This window comes from Patiria miniata, unplaced genomic scaffold (assembly GCF_015706575.1).
Source record: "Patiria miniata isolate m_02_andy unplaced genomic scaffold, ASM1570657v1 HiC_scaffold_7, whole genome shotgun sequence".
In the NCBI taxonomy this organism is placed as follows: domain Eukaryota; kingdom Metazoa; phylum Echinodermata; class Asteroidea; order Valvatida; family Asterinidae; genus Patiria; species Patiria miniata.
Window position 1 is genome coordinate 39,119,229 of NW_024037074.1, and position 21,861 is coordinate 39,141,089.

The 21,861-nt window shown below is 37.9% G+C and overlaps 1 protein-coding gene across 1 annotated transcript in view; it reads left to right on the plus strand.

Annotated features, from left to right (window-relative positions):
- The first annotated feature begins 3,038 nt into the window (after window positions 1–3,038).
- LOC119745547 (serine palmitoyltransferase 2-like) overlaps window positions 3,039–21,861 on the plus strand; it is a 36,212-nt gene continuing 17,389 nt past the window's right edge. The window contains exons 1-2 of the mRNA XM_038221941.1: window positions 3,039–3,540; window positions 20,149–20,319. Of these exons, the coding sequence (XP_038077869.1) occupies window positions 3,301–3,540; window positions 20,149–20,319 (411 nt within the window). The 5' untranslated portion in view covers window positions 3,039–3,300. The remainder of the gene's footprint in view (window positions 3,541–20,148; window positions 20,320–21,861) is intronic.

Sequence of the window (21,861 nt, forward strand, 5' to 3'; positions counted from 1 at the left end):
CAGTTTTCAGCATGTTGAAAATAACAAAATCCAGGACGTACATTATCAAACTCATTTATTCAATTTGCTAAAACATAGCAAGGTTTATCATATCACTGTCCTCGTTAACCCAACTGTCCTTCAACATGCCCCCCATTCCTTTCAACGCAAATCTCTGCCCTGGTTCTCATTGCTGTAAACGCATTCCTGATAACGTCTCCTTCAGATAACTGTCGATCGGTCTTGTGGTGCATGTGATACAAGGCCATTTGTGGCATGTCAGTTACATCACTTGGTGCTCAGTCATCCGTGACGGTAAAATAGAGTTTGTGGTGTCAAGAAAAAGAAGACATGGTTATGTAACAGATGGTGGCTACCATTTTCCTAAATAATTAGTCATACCCGAGAAATCAACAAAATAAGCTTGGTTTCCTTTTTTTGTACACACCCTGTACATGTACGCATGTCAACTAAAGTTTACTTGCATGTGTGATGGCTGCGTAGTTTTGCTGATAGCACTATTACATGCATCAACCTATGTTACTAGCAATATTGACATACAGTCATACACACAAAAGGTATTTAAAAAAAAAAGGCCTAGCTGAATTTAAAAATACTTTGGGTTTGATTATAGGTCTGAGAAAATTACTACTATTTCTAGATGAACTCTTAATGTTCTGGGTCAGTCAGAAACAAATGTCAACAAAGAACTAAAAATGCAGGTATCTATTGCGTGAGTGACTGACAACATGACATGTGCAGTATTGACAAAAAGGAAAAACAATTCCATTCTGAAGTACAAATTTATGGTTGATCATTGATCAATACTTCAAACTTGAGGGTTTGAAAGTAGTGTATTGAATGAATTCATACATTAACAATATGCAGAGTTCACCAAAAAGAGTGCAACATTCAAAAACTAAATAATTAAAACTGTTTAAAGGGCATGTACAACATTTACTTTTGCTGCAATTTTCGGAAATAAATGGATTTGGAGGATTGGTATGTTATAGCAAATATTGTTGAACTGACTTGTTTCACATTTGGGGCTTGTATAGATGCTGGAAAACCAAGACAATTAATTATGTTCTTGTAGTCTGATTCCCTGACCCCACTTAAGATGAAACGAGCAATTTATAAACTTTGGGAATTGTAAGGACAGAGAATCAGTCTAGCAGGTTTGTGCCCCTTCACAGGTGTGTAATCATTTGCAAAGAAAGTGTGGAACACCTAAATTAGAAAAATTCGGAGCAGTTTTTGAAAAAAAAAAAAACAATTTCCTCCAATGCTGGTCGGCCGACCAACGTTGGAAAAATGCAAATTTTCTTCAAATGTCAGCACACCAGGAGCTACGATTGTACAGGATGCTTTAGACAGTAATTCCCTAACAATCCTAGGTCTTTCGTGATGATACAATCATTTTGTTTTTTGATGTTTGCAAATGTTGTATCTTCCCTCTAATGTTTATTTCTTTAATGAAATTTTATATTACATTAAAGCCCGGCTATTTCTCAATCCACTCCTTTTTACCCCAGTCCATTTGGGTCCCTGGATCCAGAAATACAATCACCTAAGTGAAAGGGTGTCAATTTGACTTGGGCCACTCTCACCTGTGATGTCACCAACTTTAATGCCTATTCCAGAACGCCTACACAATGCTTAACCCAGATTATCAGCATGTCCAGGTGAAAGTGGCCCAAGTAAAGTTTACACCCTTTATTTTGCATTTTTTTTTCAATATATTGTCTTGTTATTGGTTTCAAACAAAATTGTGGTTTGGACACAACTTTGTATCAAAAAAGTCAAGAAAATGGAAAAATACATCCGCCATCTTGGCGAAAAAGGGAGGGGGGGCGCCTCTTCCTTCATTTTTTTTCCAAAAAGCCTGGTTGGCAACTGCTTTTTTTGCTCTGCCTAAAGTAAAAGATGAAAAGTCATACCCTGTGTCGAATTTCACACTTCTGTCCTGTCTTGTCCTTGTTGCACGGAAGTGAAACACTGGATGATTTCTGCATTATTTTCTACTTTTTGTATCACACAGCTGAAAGAACGAAACAAAAACAAGAACGAGTTCAGGGAAAGAATGAAGTATTCAGATACCACTCTCAGTCTCACTCCGTTGTGTAAGTAAGTCAAATGGCGAGTACTTTCTCACACAAGTACTTTCTTTTAAGATCAGAAATGATTCCCAATGCTCTTCAACAGATTAACTTTTTTCTCCCGACAAATTTGCAATTTTGTATGTTTTATTCAAACAGAATAACTTACATTTTTTTCTATTTTGCCCCTGAATTTCTGTCAGGCTAAATTGAAATTTGAACAGCAAATATTCCACAACAAAACGTGGGCAGATTCTTTTGTTTGGTATCTCATTTTTGCATTGCTAGAAAAGTAGAACAGGTAGGCCTAGAGCAACTTTATTGGTTTTTTTAATTCTGGAGATTTTTAGTCTGGAGTGCTGAATAGTAACACTATACACTGTATTATAGTAATTTATTTATAGCAACCGATAAAAACTGATGTACAAATGAATAGATGTTTTCATAGTGCATGCATAAAAAGGCCTTTTTGAACAACTAACAATATTTTTGCAAAGGCGCCTTTTTTAAACTCTCAAGCCGCAGCATGGAATATGCCAAGTGTACGGCACGCGAAGGAACTTTATACCGTCATCAAAGCATGGAGGAATAAAAATTCCTCCATGATCAAAATAAAAAAAAGTCAACCTTGATTATTTGATAAAGTTGATTTACTGCCCGCTCGAAATACTGATTACTGGCATCCAAGACACACAGATTTTATCACAAATAATGACAAGTAAAAAGAGTGGTAGAGCATTTTGTGTACTGTGTAGACAGAGTAAATTACATGGAATCTATTATTACCCAAATCAAATTTACCCGGCCAAGAAGTGACGTACGGACCGGCGACTACGGACTAGACTGCGCGCCGGATTGATTCTGCATGTAATAAACAGCGCCACCTAGGGGCTTTTAAGCGGACGACCGACAACCTAACGTACCCAGTAGTTCAGCATTTCAATTCATCCCCACGTGCGATGTCAACCACATGTTTGTTTGGGATCACTCATCGTGGACACGAGTCTGTGCCAGTTCACCCCGCCCAGCAAAGGCTCCGCGTGATTATGGGGTCATCGTGTATTTGTGTACATTTTACGTGTGACTAGCGTTTCCACGCACACGCCACATGCCAAACGAATGCCGAGTTACGTAAATATTGTTAATTAGGTAACGAAATTCCTATCTTTGAATGTTGCACTTGAATCATCGTCACCAGGACTAGCTCAGGAAGAATTTTAGGATGAGAACGGTGAACGTGAACATGGCTCTGCGTACGAGAGCCGGCAAGAGCGGCACAGTCATTCTGCAAGTGCCTGGAAAGGGAGTGACCGAGACGAAGCAAGTGCTGTACGCCGGGAAAAATGGCGTTCGGAACGGCGCGGTGAATGGAGCGGTGTTGAATGGGACGGCCAACGGCCACTGCACGCCCGTTTGTAATGGCCATGCTGTTGAACAACTGGATGAAATCAAACATGAAAAGGTGCGTGCTCATTTAAAATTACAGTGAACTTTCTTATCATTTTAACAAACTTGTTATTGTTAACAGGTTTAACACTGTGTTTACAATATTAATATTTAAATAATAATAAGAACGCAGTGGCTATTGTTACGGCAGCCGTAACGCATTTCCCATTTTCTATCGTTACGGTAGACTGCAACTTTTATAAAAACATGACAAGAAAATATAAAATTAGAAGGAAAAAAGTGAATTTGAACGTTATGAAATTCGGACTTTATTTCCCTTTTGAAAAAAATCCTCCAAAGCCTCAGGTTAGAAAAGGAAAAAAATTCGAGTGCAAAACTGAGATTCGAACCCGCAACCTCGCAGTGCAAAATCCTACCCTCTATCGCCTGAGCTGTCGCACTGCTCGCTAAAACGTGTGGAAACAAATAATTATATACCTGTGTGCGTATCAAAAAAGTATCGTAGAGGGCGCTAAACAACGACTGCCGTAACGATAGCCACTTCGTAATAAGAAAAACATGAAAAGATCAAAATAGAATTTCCAAATTCCAGCACCAGTGCCCTGCGCGTGCTGCGTGAGGCTGAACAATTTGATATGAACTTTCTGACTTGCCTATGGCCATGGGCCTACTATTATTATTAAGTTATAACACCTGAATAAATCCCCGTCATCTGATTGGATGATCGTTGATCACATGTCATTGAATTATTCGTACAACGCACGACGTGCGCGTGGCGCACAGTGCAATGAAAGTTCTATTGCACTGTGATTAGAACTTCTATTGCACGCTGTCACTGCTGCTGATGGTGGAGCATCCTCCAAAATCAGCAGCACACTTTTGTAGCCTCAATCCTGCAAAATCCTCCATTTTACAAAGAGGACTTTGAAGAATATGGGAAGGTTAGGGTTAAACAAAAGGTTCAAATCACACTCACACACAATCCTGTCAAGGGTAAAGGCGCACTCTATTATGTCATAGGCCTAGTTAATTTTTTTTTTAAAAGAAGAGTTAAATTGCCTCAAAAAAAAAATGTGGACGCCACTTTTTTTTCTTCATATATCATCTCAATGAAGGTCATTCATTGCAGAAATGATGGTAAGACATGAATCTGGCACTGAGAAATGTTTCCAATTTTGTTAAGAAATACTTCAAAATTTCTTGACTCTCCATAGACTTTGTACACAATCACGGAAGTGGCGTCAGGTTGCAACATTTTTTCCAAAAATGTTGTTTGGCTGCAGCATTTTTTTTTAGACAAACTGTATAAGAAGACAAGTTGGTCTGCTCATTTGTCACACAGTTTAATCATAATTCTCTTCAATCTTGGAATTCAATTCTCTTCAATTTTAATCATGCATACTTCATGCCATCTTTTGTAATAGCTACATGTAGATAGGAAAATATAGGGATTGGTTTCCACCTTTTTTCCTTTCTCTTTGCCTCTTGTTCATTTTCTTTTGGTAATTGTAAGGTTATAGAAGTTCAGTACAACCACTTGAGAAAATGCTTAAATCTTACACCACACTCACTCAAATTTCTTTAAGTCTAGGAGCATTAAAGTTATTGGTACAAGACGATTTTGATTTCTGAATGCTGCCATTCATTCAGCAACAGGAGAGACTTATTGAAATAGTTTTGACAAATATTCATGACCTATTCATTTGTGATTCAGTTTACCAATGCATATAAATTCTTCTTAGACAAAATTGAATATTGTTAGACATGTTAGAGTTGCTGAATTTGTTTGGAAAGTGTTTAGAAAAGCTTCCGCCTCTTATATGGAGTGCTTTATCTTGTTGTGCAAATCACCAAAGCAGTATTAAGCCTAGTAAAAAAAGTAGTTTCTCATCCAGCCTTTTGAAAAAAATGAAAGAGGCCGATGCCTCCCCCCCCCCACCCCTTTATTACCCAAAATGGCAGATTTTCCAAGCTGGTAGATGGATTTTTAAATTGTCTTGACCATTTTAATACAAAATTGTGTCCAAAGGGGCCATAGGCCCTAACCCTTTCTAGTTCTACTTGTACATGTAGCTACAATGTTGTTGGAAACAAATAAAAAGACAAAATAGTGACAATGTGCAAAATATATTGCAAATGCATGAATTTAAAAAACCTGGGCGGCTGTGAAAAAAGGAAGTGGGCAGAGACGAGAAACTGTTTTTTATTTTATCTGGGCCTTAGCAAATTAAATTGCATGTACTAGTAATGATCACTGTTAGTACACCAGTGTTTGATTTGTGACTCGCACCTGTACACAGTATCAATATTTGTGTCACATGTTGTTTTTGTTCCCTAGAGACCGTGAAGATCCAAGGTGGTCCTCCCTGGCTATTCAGATTAAAATATAGTTTTGTAGTTCCTGACACCATAGAACAAGGAACAGAAAATGACACCATAGCCATAGAGAGACAGGTTGCCATTATACATGTAAATTGTAACTTAGACATGTTGGTATCGGTTTCAGGGCCCAAAAAAACCAAAGATCCAAATAGCTATGCAGAGAAATATGCACATGTTTTTGTAAAACTTAAACATGTGATTTTTACTTCCTTGACAAAAATCTGCATTTTTTTTGAGTGATAGTTTGATTGTGCAATATCACTTAAAACTACTTTTTTTTCTATTTTGGTTGTTTTGTAACACTCTGAAAATATGTTTTATTACGGGTTGCTTTTCGTATTCATTCAAAAGTGAATAACTTTTTCGGGGGTAAAAAAAAAATCACATTTCAAAAAACAAAATGTAATTTTCAGGGTAAAACTTGAAAATAGCACAGGGAAGGGAAAGCAACTTAAGTTTAAAGGGGAGTATACACATACACATTGTATATATTTGCTTTTGCTGTTATTTTCAGAAATGGATGGATTTGGGGATTAGTACCGGTATTTTAACACAAATATTGGTACGCTGACCTGTTTAACGTTTTGTGTTCATAGATTCTGGAAAAAAACCAAGACAAAAATGCTGTTAAGATTGTAGTCTGGTTCCCTGACCCTACTTCAGACGAAACGGAGCAGTTAATAGACTTTGGGGAATTGTTGGGTCAGGGAACCAGACTAGCTGCCAGGCTTGCGCCCATTCACGGATGTGTAACGGATTGAAAACAGAATATGGACTTACTAAATTTGGCAAATTGTGGACAGTACATACATATTTGAAAAAGTCTGTCGACCATCATTGGAAATTGATACAAAAATTCCACTTCCTTGAAACTTGATGGCACACCAGGCATGCCAGGTGCCATGATTTCACAGGATGTTTGAGACTATAAATGACCTATTGCAGTTAACGAGTTAACCACGCCCCTTGGACAACCCTTTGGAATTTTGTACACTAAGATTTGTTTGTCTAAGATTTTATGCGTTCTGTGTCCATATGTATTTCATGTAATTGTACAATATTTCACAACCTGCGTTGACGTGATTCTACCGCGATAGGTCAATTCACTTACAGTCTCAGTAAGGTATTTCATTTTGTTTTTTGATCGTTGGAAAATGTTGTAAATATAAAAAAACTTTAAAAGTTGCAGTTACCTGATTTCTCAGGGGAGGGAGAAACATTTCAGGTCCAAAGGTCGACCGATGGGATGACTAGTGACCTACAAATGATCACACCTCAAACGCATGGGTGGTCCTGGGTTGCTCTTATCAACACTGACTCATATCAGTAACTACGTACATTAGTAGGGTACATTAGTAGGGTACTACCGTGGGCTATGTATCGTTCGTCTGCACTTTGTACATTTTTTTCATATTTTTTTTACGTCATTGAAAGTGAACTAGGTTAATACAAGCCTTCACCTGTAGATCTGCAGTGCTCTAGTTTCTAGTAAAATCAATGAAATATGAAAGAAAGTTCGAAAGATTGATAGAAAGGGACAAAAGTAAAAAGCAACAGAAATTTTGACTCAAGTGGCATTATTATTGTCATCATAGTTTAATGGGTTTTTGGTATTCAAATACAGTGTGTTTTTTTTCTGAGCAGTTTGCTAATTAATAGTTGCTATCATCCAATTTGGGAAGAAGGCAACAGATTTCATAGCTCATAATGATCAATTTAAATTGTGACCACTTCCAAGTTTTGAAAAATGTGTCCAATTGCTTTTAAAAAAAGAGTGTAAATTACATGTAGGGCAACTTTTACTTCAGTACATTTTTTTTTCTGAGCAGTTTGCTAAACTTAGTTTCTACGTCTGCCAATTTGGGAAGAAGGCAACAGATTTCATGGCTCATAATGATCAAGGGCAATTCCACACCAAAGTGGACATGACACCAAAAAATTCAAATACATGCGACTTAAACAAATTTGGCATCAAATGAAAGCTAAAAGTCTATATTTTCAAGATTTGAAGTCGGAATTGTATTTTTTATACAATTCGGTACCAAAAAATAGGATTATGTAATAATCCTGTTTTAATCCTAAAAATGTGATTAATAGTGATATGAAAGTATTCTACCAATAGACACACAAAAATATGTACTAATGCCATCAGTTTCTGTCATGAGAAAGTATTGGTCTTGAAAAACCGACTAAAACTTGTTTTTAACATTTTGCGTAATTTGTTTTGCTTCAGTGACTTCTAATATTTCAGCCTTCGAAAATGTCCTTCCGTTACCGAAAAAATACATATTTTTAATTTATTTTTAAAACTTGCAGTATGAATGCAATGAAAGTTACTGTGCAAAGCAAGTTTAGGTAGGCCTTCAATATGACATTATAACTGACACTGTTGTACTTCTTGTTTTTTAATTACAATTAATTAAATCACGTCCTTCCGTTACCAAATTGGTAACGGAAGGACGGTAACGGAAGGACAAATCGTATTTTAACAAATGTTACGACATTTGCGCTCATGTTTGACAAATGAAAATCACTGCAAATACATGCATGTATAATGAACATTGAAAGGACATTCATGTGACCCACCTTCACAAAAGCGGGATAAGCAGGGCAAGGTGTTTATTACAAAGGAAGGCACAGGCATGTACAACATGTACAATGTACATGTACATATATGCCGATGTACCAGTACTTGTACATGTATGGATTTGTTGCAGAAAATCAAATTATAAAGTTGCTGCCATCAGCATTCATGGACAATAGTGAAAGATACGAATTCTGTGAAGCCATTCCAGAAGCAAATTAAGTCAAAAATGAGATGGCAGAAAGTACCGGTACTTTGGGGCACTTTCATTCAATTTACATGTGTAAGACATGTGAGGTGCAATCTTTGACAAATTATGCCCAAGTTAACAATTTCAGTTTGGATGTTTATAAATTAATTGTTACTACTCTAAATCATTGTAATTTGATTTCAAACATTGATTTTAGAGTTCAATTAAAAGCAACACCTAACTGAAGCCATCAGTTCTACCGGTAGATGTTTTTACCTTAAATGTACATGTAGGCTGGTCGCCCCCCCCCCCCACCCTTTAGGTAAACCTTTGAAACTAGGGGTGTTATTATTAAAAGTTGTTGGTAAACATGTAACCAATATACTCAAGAGTTCAAATACTGTGTATTTAAACTTTTCAGGATTGAGGTGATGGGTTTGAAGTCTATTTCTGTAGTAGTCCTGTGTTCGTGAATTATGTGTTTTGGGTTGTTTTCGTTTTTCTTTTGTTATCATTAATTAGCAGGCTTCTATCTTTATCTCAACAGTTTCTTGGGTATAATTATTTATGCCAGGTCTGCATATTGTTGATTTCACATTCAGTTACACATTTCAGCAATTGTTTCGCTTGTATAATTAGTGTAAATTCACATTTTGTTCATGCTATAATTGAGTAAACCTTTTGTCCTTCCGTTACCGTCCTTCCGTTACCAAATTATAATCTGCTTAAAACGTTGTAATTATATTACCGAAACACTTAAAGTCAAATGAAAGGTGGTATAGTATAGATAAAGCTTCAGGGATTCCATTTCCTACCTTTAAAATATAATTGCCCCATAAAATTCACAGAGTTTACGCAAAACGCGAGTAAGTTGGAAAACCCTTGTCCGTTTTACCGTCCTTCCGTTACCGACCTCATTAATATTCATAATTCATAAACGGGAGGCATTCATGCCCCCCAAAAGTGTGGAAAATGAAAGAAGCATTATAGCAATACAATTGTGACATTTGTTTGCTGTAACTATGAACAGTGTCTGTGATACACACATTTGAAATTTTGTTTAATGAGTGAAAACGTCCTTCCGTTACCGTGGAATTGCCCTCAATTTAAATTGTGACCACTTCCCAGTTTTGAAAAATGTGTCCAATTGCTTGTAAAAAAAAAGTGTAAATTACATGTAGGGCAACTTTTATTTCAGTACATTGTTTTGTGTCTAATTTCACCGTCCATCACTGTAACTATGTACATGACTTAGCAACTAATTTTGCAACTTTACAGGGGTAGAATTGCTTATTGGCCCGACAGCAAACCAGACAGACATCTACCCCTGCATCAAACCTAACCGTTTCATTGTGTAATGTTCGTATGTGCTCATTGATTTTTCCGGGAAGTTGATCCGAAATGAAAATAGGCCAACAAAAAAGATAGCTATCAATATTCTGATCTTTCTGTACTTCGAGCTCTGTGGAATTGGTTGATTGGTTGCTTTGTCTGTAACGACCAATCACAGACTTGGGTTTCTTTTCTTTGTGCATGATGTAAGAGCTTGGCTGGGGAAGGGCAATAGTGTACACATGAGCATTGTTACCATGAGTGTTAATGTTTGTAAACACTAGCTGTTGCTTGAAGGCTCCCTGGCTAGTAGATTTTTACTCAGAAAAGGGGTTTTGTAATGGATACCGTGCAGAACTTTACCGGTACCTGGATATTTAACAATTTACCAGTGTAACACTGTAACCATGATTGTTGTACCGGTACATACATGTACATATCCTAGGGCGTCAATCGCTTCTCAAAAGGGGGGGGGGGGGGGGACATACATGTACCTTGATCAGCACTAATGCGAGCATGAAGCACGAAGCCCTAACGGCGTGTGGTCCGGGGCCTGCTTAATGGCCCTGAAAAATTCTGGATTCTAGACGCTCTGTGGTGCGATCTGAGACAATTTCTGACCACTTAAACCAATTTTTGTGAGCAAAAGATCATCTTTTAAACATCATTTTCGAGTTTGGAGTCATTGAACATTGTACACTTACATAGTACATGTAGGTGTGCTGCAGTGAAATTCCTTGTTAGTTTTCAAGTGACAATTGCCACAGATCCCATAAAGACAAAAAACCAAAAAAAACAAATAATGTTGTTAACAATAATTATAAAACGAAACACACAACAAATAGAAATAAGCCTGTTGCTGTTGTGGTCCTCTTTATACATTAGAACAGTAAGAACTGTAATAAAAAAATCACACAGTACTAAAAGTGAAACTGTCACTGAACGAGAACAATAGATTTGCATGGATTCTCTATAGTGTGTCAGTCTTCACTATTCCAAGCCAGCATTTTTTTTAAAAATATTTCCTGAAAAAACTTACCTGTATGTTTGTATACATGTACGTATGGTATTAAAAACTGGTTCTGAACAACAAGGTACATGTATGTTATGTATGCAGTTTATTTTATCTTACGATCGGTTAAGTAAGGATATCGAGTCATTGACTGAAACCATTAGTTATCACACGGTTATCATGTACATGTACACAATGTGCCTTTGTTCTTTAATCCAACAAGTCAACTTTGGTCTAAGACTAAGAGCATTGTGTAATATGGAAAATTGTTCCTTAACCCTAACTCCCTAGGCATTTTTGTTAAGATGCAAAATCCTACTAACTGCCTCAACGTAAAAAATTCCATACAGCCTCAATCCTCCAAAAAACAGCCGTTATTTCTTGAATGTGGTCATTGGAGGGGTGACCACTGTCGCAATCCTGCAAAATCCTCCAGCAATCACTGTCAATATGTTGAGGCAGAGCATGGAGGATTTAATGGGCAGAGCCAGTGACATATCCTGGAGCAGTGTGGAGGATTTCAAGGAGAGGCCTAAAATTATGCATGGCTGAGCATAAACAACACAAGAGGACAGCCGAAGACCACTACACAGTGCATCCTGCAAAATCAGACACACATTTTTGCCATATCCTCAATCCTACAAAATCCACCATTTTGCAAAGAGGATTTTCGAGGATTTGGGAAGGTTAGGGTTAATTAATAACTGGCTGTGTACATGTACTAGAACAAGGCATACATGTTGTATGTATACTTCTTGTACTTATTTTAAGTTAATGTAAGTTGGATTGGTTTTGTAAAGCTTTTGAGTAATTGTCAGGAACCATTAGTTATCACACGGTTATCATGTACGTATACACATGCATGACATGTGCCTTTGTGCTCTAATCTAACAAGTCAACTTCGGTTTACGAGCATTGTGTAATATGGAGAATTGTATACATATTTATATACCTTTAATTAATCTTTTAACTGTAGATTTGCTGTCCATATGTCCAATGATTTCTCAACCCATTCCCACACAATAACATTCCAATAAAACAATGACACAAGTTTGTTCCCATGATAGGCCAAAAATAAATTCACAATAATGATGGAGGCATAATGAAACAAATAGACAATAACGGGGCCGAACCATGTTAACAAAGCTTCCCTAAACATCCTACATGTAAGTTAGTGTAATCCCAACCCTTAACCGGGAAACCCCTTGAGTGATTTACTAAAATACAATGTACTAGAAACCTTCCTCACTCGTGCAATATCCAACACCATCATTACCATGGTAAACTCAACACCCAAACTGGTGGACTCTGATTATGGTGGTAGATGTACGCCTATTGCCTAACCCCATGTAAAGCGTAATCAGTTTGCTAAACTGAGCTGTACTCACTCCAACAGATTCCAACAAAACGTGAAGTTGTATTTTGAAGGGTTGGGTGGTCAGGTCTGTGCTTTCAACAAATTAAAAATTTTCCCCCACTTCTAACAATTTCTGCACTTGTTTTATTTTAACCAAAAAAACCCATTTTTTAATTTTTTATTTTGGGCATCCGCGGCCCTCTGGGGGAAAAATGCTTTTAAATTTGGGTTGCTTAACTTGCTTTTGACCTCCAAATAGACTGGTTCCCGATTCCTACGTTAACAATTCTGATAGTGGGGCAGGGACCAGTCAACAGTTCTAGAACTGAATTATTGTGAGGCCGAAAATAAGTGGAAGTTGTAATGCCATTGCTAAATGTGGCCTGATTTATTATTAGTTTGATGTCTCCTGCAAAAGTGAATGTCTTTTCCATTTGTAGAAAAATAGCCCCCCCCCCAAAAAAAAAATGTTTTGTTCGAGGTAAAACTTGAAAAAGCTCAAAAATGTACATGTGTGTGTGAATCAGCATGCAAGATATAATCAGAGATTAATTTAACCCTAACCCTGCTAAATCCAACAGGATCCAACTACCGGTATATCATAAACCTGTTGGAGCCTGTTGGATTGAGCAGTAAACCCCTTGTACAAATGTACTTATATTCAGAGTCAGATTCTGTTGGGTACTGATAAATAACGCCAAGTTGGACTCTGTTGGATCCAGCTGACAACTAAAAATGAGGCACAGTTAGATTCTGTTGGATTGAGCAGGAAGTAACTGTTGGACTCTGTTGGATTTATCAGGGTAGTCCTGAGGAACCCTTAGGGGGTTAGGGTTTTAAATGAATAAATTTATATTCCCGTTTGTAGTCTGAAACATGATAAAGTGCAAAACGTTGAAAAGAAACTGAAATAAAAAAACATTAAATTTACCCATCTTTTTTTTCTTTTTTTTTGACACCGAACAGTATAAGGGCGGTTCCGTGTGTCAAGGGTACACTTGTAAGATGATATGCCCTAGACTTATTTAATGTCTTTTCTGCATGTACGGATGTGCCCTGATTGCTTCCTCATACTAGTACTGTCTGGAATTTGTAAAAAAGGCTACATTTTATTTCGAGGAAATATCAGTTTCATATTTCATCCTGTACCTCTCACGTGTTCACTCTGTACCTGAGATAATTTGGAAAAATCTCAAGGTGTTTTTTGTTGTTAAGACAGAGTTTAAGCTTCATACGCTGCTTGAATTTTTTACGTATATCATTTTGTTATAAGATACATATTTTATATAGCAAATTGAAGACATAAACAAAAAAGCTTGTTTATGAATCTTTGGCCTAAAATGTGCATGTCACAGATTGGCCACCTGATAAAACTAATCCCCCAAATAACGTCTTATTGGAATTAAATCTACAGTTAAATTTGAATATTTTCCCTTTCAGGGTGCACCCCCCCCCCCCTAAAAAAAAACCCCACTGACACACAAACTGTGATTTGTATTAACTGGTATGAATTACATTGACTTAAAAACACAAATTTAAGTCTTTTTCTCACTGAATATTTCTTGAGCTGATGCCAAATGAACATCGTAGGCAAGACACACCCCGAATTCCTCTGAAAACTCTAAAAACAATTAAATGAACTCACGCGTACTTGAGTATTTTGGGGGAAAAAACAAAGGGCAATTTTTTTTTTTTAATTTCTTTGTTAGTTTTTGCTTCCCATACAGTTCGAAAGGACTCTCTAATCTCAGTTTCAGGATTTTGGGGGAAAAAACAAAGGGCAAGTTTAAAAAGAAAAATCTTTGTTGGCTTTTGCTTCTCACACAGTTTAGAAGGACTCTCTACATGTAGTTTCTTTTTCATATTCTGTGCCTCACCTGAAATCATACTGGTACATACATTGTATCCTTAGACTGACAGCTTTGGGTGACGACATAATATTTTGTCAATGTTTACCCAAACTACCTGTAACATTGCAAAATTTTATGAAAATTATGTCTACATTTTATAAGGATGATTTGAAGCTTGCATGGGGGAATGAAAACAGACACGAGGATTGCGAATCATGACACTGTTGACACAATGTGAAAATCAATCTCCAGTGTAAAGGGAATTCAGAGGAATTAGGGATGGGCATTTACGGGTGATACGGGAACTGGATACCCGATTGAAAAAAAAATGGGTGTCCGGGTACCTGTTAAAGAAACCCAACCCCAAAATTCAAATCACGGAAGTTGCTGTGCAGATTGTTTAGATTCTTTATAATACTACATAGAGTCAAGACAGCAAGATTGTACAGCTTTATAGCTTTACGGTGTACATGTATACTTCAACTTTCGCGAGCATCATAAACGTGCAGTATATTTTGGTTTCCCATGCAGCCTGGTTTTCAGCCATGTGTTTCCCATAGATGACATTCAAAACTTTCTCTTTCATTGTCTGAGAAGTTACTAAGTAATTTGTAAAGTTGTTTATGGATACCCGATCCCAAAATCTGGAACTGGTTCCTGACATCAACCGTCGGGTAATTGGGTACCATGTTCCGACACATAGCCGTAAGAAGAATATCCTATATTATCATAAGCGGACAGAGTATACTGCCAGGAACATCAAAGAAACACTCTGACAAACCGGATCTTTTAGAACCAATTCTTCTTTACATATTTAGTGAGAGTTTCATATAGCCTATCCATGGTACCATTTTAAACAAAAGCACTAGCAAAGAACACACGCTACAAAACACTCTGACCACTGTTCCGTGGTTCAGCAGATTTATTGGAATTGCATACTGATGTGACTACATTGTTTGAAATGCCCAAAATACCAGCCTATAACATATCTCATTTGCACTTGTTGTGAAAAAATGCTACATATGTTTAATATTTTCTTTAATTTGGGTCCAGATCATTCGGACTTACCCTGTAGAACTAGCTCTATGCATAAACCTTACTGTATACCAGCAAGTTGTTCAAATTTCTCTTTTATTAGTCCAGTGTCTAGAACTCATACCCTAGAATACAAATAATAATGTGGGCACTTTTAAATCTGACAAAAAAGTATTTGGTGAGAGTATAAGAGCATTAAAAATGGTTGAACAACACTGCACAGGATGCAATCCATAGTGCATTGTACATGCACACCCATCACGTTTTTAAATGAAACATTTTAGTTGTTAACCCTATACTCCCTCTGAGGCCTTTTTTTCTAGGATGTACGATAGCCTCAATCCTGCAAAATCCTCCAATTGGCCTCACGGAACAATACATGTAGCATATATACACGTGTAGCCTCGATCCTGCAAATTCCTCCATTATTTCTTGAATTTGGTCCGTAGAGGGGTGACCACTGCTTGAATCCTGCAAAATCCTGCGGCAGTGACTGTCAATATGTTGAGGCTTGGCCAGTGACATCCTGGAGCAGTAGGGAGGATTTCAAGCATAATCCAGGCCTATAGTTATGCATGGCTGAGCAAAAACAAGGCAAGGTCTAGCCCAACATCTTGACTTGAAGTGCATCCCACGAAACCAGTAACGCACTTTTGCCATGTAACCTGAATCCTCCAAATTCCTCCACTTTGGCAAAGAGGATTTTGAAGGATTCAGGGCGGTTAGAGTTAATGAAATTGGAAGCATATATTTGTTAACCCTGTACCTTACCAACTCTATCAAAATCCGTCCCCTACTCCATTTTGGGGGATTTTGGCAGACGAGTCATGTGTACCAAGTCCATCAAAATCCACCAGGACCAGTGGTGGATTTCAATGGATTTGGTCCTGAAGCATTATGTGAAGCAGGGTGAGTGGTGGATTTTGATGGACATGGTCTTCTAGTTAGTAAAACTTCGTAGGGAGTTAGTGTTAATGGACCTAATATGTACATGTTTTAGGGGCTTATTTGTGCTCATTTTACATGTAACACACTAACAAATCATATGCAAATTAAGGGTTTTGGGGGAAAAGACACTGATCACAAGAATGTCAAAGTTGTTTTGAGGAAAAAACCTAAGCCTTATAGGAATCTCGGTAGAGTTTCACTATTTTTCTAAATATAAACTTTTTTTAAAGACTTTAAACTTTGAATCTTAAAAATCCCAGCCTTGCAATTTTAACATGATATAGATCCAAATAATCAAAAATAAGACTAAATTGTACAAGTACTTCAACTCTGTCATGAGGCAGTGACAATGTTGTTAATGTTGTGTATTTTCCTACCCTCCTTTTGTTTGATCAGTCACAGACAGTCAAAAAGTCAATCCTGTTCCCCTGCCATGCCTTTTACACAGGCTAGTCACTGACAGTCAGATCATATTTCATGTAGGCACTGTGACAGTCAAATTCCATCTACGGACAAAAGCAGGTGACTGGTATAGACACAGCTGGCTTATCAATCTCCTACAGTCAAAGCATAGCTATATCAAGTTTTATAACATTCACAGCCAGTCAATCCTGCTTTTAGGCAGGAAGCACTCAACTGTTAAAAACACTTGATTTATTGTGACTGCTTGGCCGGCCTTGTTGAAATTGCCAGCCAGAGAGGGAGGGATTACCCCCTACAGTGATTTATTAGGATCCTTCCTCACTCTTGCAAACTCCAACACCATATGGCAACTCAAATGCCCAAACTGCTAGACTAGTGCAGTACCCACTCCAACAGATTCCAACAAAACGTGCTGTTGGAGTTTGAAGGGTTGGGGGCATTGCACGGTGACCTCGATGCATGATGGAATTTGGGCAGTGTTTATCAGAATAATTTGTTTGCAATGAGTCACAAGTGTGACAGTCTAAGGACTTTAATACCAAGCATAGTGCTTTTAGTCTAGGTCCCACATGTACATGTAGCTCTATGGTGGGCCATAGTCCAAAGGTTGCACTGATTATGCAAGGATATTCGTTAACCTCGTACATGTACAGTACGTGTACCTTTGTTCTATGTTTGAAAAAGAGATAACAGTTCACGTTACATTTTACAAAAAAATTACACATGTACGTATGTGAACTACGTGTAAGTACTGGTACTGTAACAATATCACGTACATTTATTAATCTCCTTGTGAAATATTAATTATTTAACTTGCTACAAAATTCCCTGCTTAAATTAACGGATCACGTCACAGGTGTCAATTTTCCCAAACACTTCACAGTCACTTCGAAATAAAAGAGAATTCAGAAAATTTACTGGAAGTCTAACTAAATGGTGAAGAAACAATCATGTATGTCACACACTGTACTAAAGGTACAATTGCTTGAAAAAAAATAAATGGATACCGCTGTTTAGTCACCTAATTATACACCAAAGTTAGTGACGGAATTTGACAATTGGCATGTGACTAAATGGTGAAGAAACAATGATGTACATTGTATGTCATACACTGTACTAAAGGTAAAATTGCTTGAAACAAGAAATGGATACCGCTGTTAAGTCACCTAATTATACACCAAAGTTAGTGACGGAATTGACAATTGGAATGTGACCTCTCAAAATTGATTGCCAAAGGTGTCTTGTGACTGATCAATTTTTGTGCCTTTATTTCACCCTCTTCTGTACAGTATCCTGTAGCAATATGAAATATGTACCAGTAGTGGCTATTGTTACGGCAGCCGCAACACAATTTCAACTGCTGTCATTACGGCATTGCAAAAAACACCATTTCATATCTATATCACATTTTCTGCCCTTCCAACCAGAGCGCTCTGGTCATGCTGGTACCGGTAGCTCGATTGGTTAAACATTGGACTACCATGCTGGAGGTCCCGGGATCGAATCCACGCCACAAGAATATTTTTTAAAAGGGACACAAAATCCGAGAACCATTTGGCTGAAAGTCTGGTTCCAAGAGCCTAAGATCCTGATGTTGAATATTGTCAGGTCAGGGAACCAGACTGTCGACTGCCGTAACGATAGCCACAGCGTATCTTGCTGTTTTTGATGATTGAATAAGATTTTTATACATGTGAATTTTTAAAAAAAAAAATTTTAAGATCCTCCTTTCAGGTTTATGAAGCCATAAAAAAATAAATGGCCCACTTGTAAATTATTTTTTGGGGGATTCAGACACAAATCCATTAAGTTTTCTGTATGATAAATTGTAGCAGCAGAGACAGTGATTAAGGCCAATTCCATTTAGTTGATTGAGCTCACATGTCCTATGTGATAAAAGGAACATTAATTGTTTACCTGCTGGCACACAGCTGCGGCGGAACGGTTTTCAAACTGGAGGGGGGGGGGGGCAAAACTGGCCATTATGCAAACTACGCACTATATTAGGGTTTTGGGGCTTGGTTTTCATATTCCTCGTTCATATCAGAACTCTCTATACCATTTCAGGAAATGGTTACTGAATAAAATTATCTGAAATTTTAGGGCAAGTTTTGTTTTCATCTCAACGGGGCACATTTATGCTCGAGGGGGCACTTTTATGTCCACAAGAGGGCCACTTGGGTAAATCTGGGGAGGCAAGTGCCCCCCCCCCCCACCCCCAACCAACCAGAGTCCAACCGGACTTTCCTGCTCAATCTTCAGTTGTGCCTCATTTTCAGTTGTCTGCTGAATCCAACGGAGTCCAACATGGCGTTATAATGCAGTTCAGTTGCCTACTGAATCCAACATTTTGCATGAGGAATGTACACAAGGGGTTAACGGAGTCCAACATGGCGTTATAAAGCGGTTCAGTTGCCTGCTGAATCCAACATTTTGCATGAGGAATGTACATAAGGGGTTAACGGCTCAATCCAACAGGCTCCATCGGGTATGTGACATAGTTGGATCCTGTTGGATTCGGCAGGGTTAGGGAATGCACAAAAATGTGAAATCTGGTTTGGTTTTCCATGTAGCCTGTTTATCATTTTAAAAATTCCCCACAAATGGCATTCAAAACCTTTCTTGTTTCATTGAGAAGTTACAGAGTAGTTTGTAGTTTGTAAAGTTGGTTACGGGTTCCCCGATCCCATAATTTGGAACCGGTTCCAGACAGCAGCGGTTAATTAGTACCGGTTCCGATGTACTACGTATTTGGGACGTCTGGTTTATTTAAATTCTGTAGCAAAATTGCTTGGTGGAAAATTTGTTAAGCTGCTTCAGTGAACATCCACTACATGATACAAGTGGGAAACAGGTTTTCCTGCTTTGTATTTTTTACATTTTTTGTGGTTTAAACAGAGTTAATTATAACACCTCACCCACAGATTCTGTGTCTTGATTGGCCGAGAGCGAGTCACATGTTACTTTCTAATTTTGCTATCTTTCTGTGCACGGCCAAAAGTACTATGCGCATAGCAACCAAAGTACTATACCATTAACAACCAAAGTACTATTTCCACGGCGCGGTATTTGTGTGCAAATGCATGCTGGTGTGCGCGTTGTGCGTAGCGCGTATTATTCCAAAGAGAGCGCGCCACAGACTTGGGTTCAAACATTTCGTGAAGGGGTAGTTTTTAAGAGAGAAATACATTTTCCAACAATTTTGTATTGAAATTGAAGTTTATTTCAACTGTGTTCAGATTTAAATAATTTAAAATATTAAAATCAAGCAGAATCTGTGGGTGAAGTGTTATAAAACAAATATTGAATGCTTTATCTCGTGGTGAAGTAAAACTAGCTTCCCTCGGTGATCCATGGATCATTCTATTTTCCCTCGGCTTCGCCTCGGGAAAAAAGAATGGTCCATGGATCACCTCGGGAGGCTAGTTTTACTACACCACTCGAAGCATTCAATATTTGTATACTATTTCCTGAGACACAAAACATAGACATTTTTTGAAACTGAAAATCAAGTGCCCTAAATTTGCTGTTCCCTTTTCTAATTTGACAGGAAACCAAGCCATTGTCTGAGCAGGGCCCCCATGAGAAAGTACCCATCTTGAAGGTCATCATCACCATATTCAACTATTTAATCCTGACCGTCTGCGGATACGTCAAGGAATACCTGTGGAAGTTTCATATCCTCAAGTCACCCGGGGCTTGTGAGTCTCGCAAATTGAAGGTAAGACCATGGAGGGTTCCACTACACCAAATAACGTGCTCATAGGAAACAACGCAACATTGGATACAAAGAGCGCCGCCTTGTGACACTCGGGAGCCAGGTGGCAATGTTTTTTTCACTGGAAATTAAAGACTTCGTAGGACAGTTTTCTGTTCAATTTTACCAGAGGTAGCCACTTCAATTTTTTTTTTTTTACATATACGTACATATGTACATGTATATTACCCTCGCCCAAAATCACCCCTAAAACAGGTCCAATGCCTGGGCACAGGTCTTAATGTACATGTAAACCCCCCCCCCAACTCTATGCGAAATAGATCCACAAGTTGGTTGTTTTTTTTCAAACAAAATCGTCTGAGTTTGAGGCATTAAGTCACAAATTGTTGATTTCCATAAATATTTCTACAATCAGTCCCAGTTATAGGCCGCAAGGACCTCTTATTCAAAAGTATCCGTGGGATCACAAAATATTAATGAGCTCGCACGCAGTAATTTACAGCGTTTTGATGGTGTGCACCCGGAGAGGAGTTGTTGTCGTTAGAGCATATAGGGTTATTTTGCATTTATACCAAAAGTAACCTACCACATTATTATCAGAAAGCTTCTTTGGATTAAAGATTGTGCTGGTACTAAACACTTTGTGAAATTCTTCCGTCTGGCTTGCAGTCATTTAGAAGAAATCAAGCAATGTAGGTGATTTCCAACGATCAGTCAATTGACTGATTTTTTTAACCCTAACTCCCTAGCATGATTTACTAGGAACCATACCCATCCTGGCAAATTCCAACACCGTATGGGAAACTGCACACACATATTTCTGACTTAGTTTCTGGAGGTGTGCCAACCCAATGTAAAAGACTGTCAGTTTAGGGGAACTGTACCCATCCCGGACAGATTCCAACAAATCATGCTGTTGGGGTTTGATGGGTTGAGTTCTGTTAGGGTTTTAATAGAGTTAATATGACAAAATTGCTGTTGTTGTGCGTGGTTTTTCACTGTTTTATCAAAAGGGGAATCTTGTATAAACTGAGCTGGAAGTTCAGCAGGTTAGATTTTGAACATTCGTCTTTGGATTTTGAGTGGTGTTATGATTAGAAACGAATAAGAGACATGATAAGCAAATGATCCTGTATGCCTAAGTTCAAAGATGTATTGTGCAACACTATTTTTGAGCGTGATGCAATGTGTATTAACCTACATGTACATGTATTAGCCCCTGTACTACATGTACATTGTATGAATCCATACAACCACACATCGCTGGGACGTTTGGGGCGATGTAGGGAGTAACAATCCGGGCAGTTGGTTCAGTAAAACAACTATCTGCTTAAAGGGAATGTACATCATTGGCGTTTGCTGTAATTTTCAGAAATGAACTATTTGAGGGGTTAGTGTAATATATCAAATATTGTTTAACTGACATGTTTGAAGTTTTGTGTTCGAAAATGCTTAAAAAAAAACCAAGAAAAACAAAACTGTTTAAGTAGTGTGGTTCCCTGACACCACTAAAGATAAATGGATCAATTTATAGATGTCGGAAAA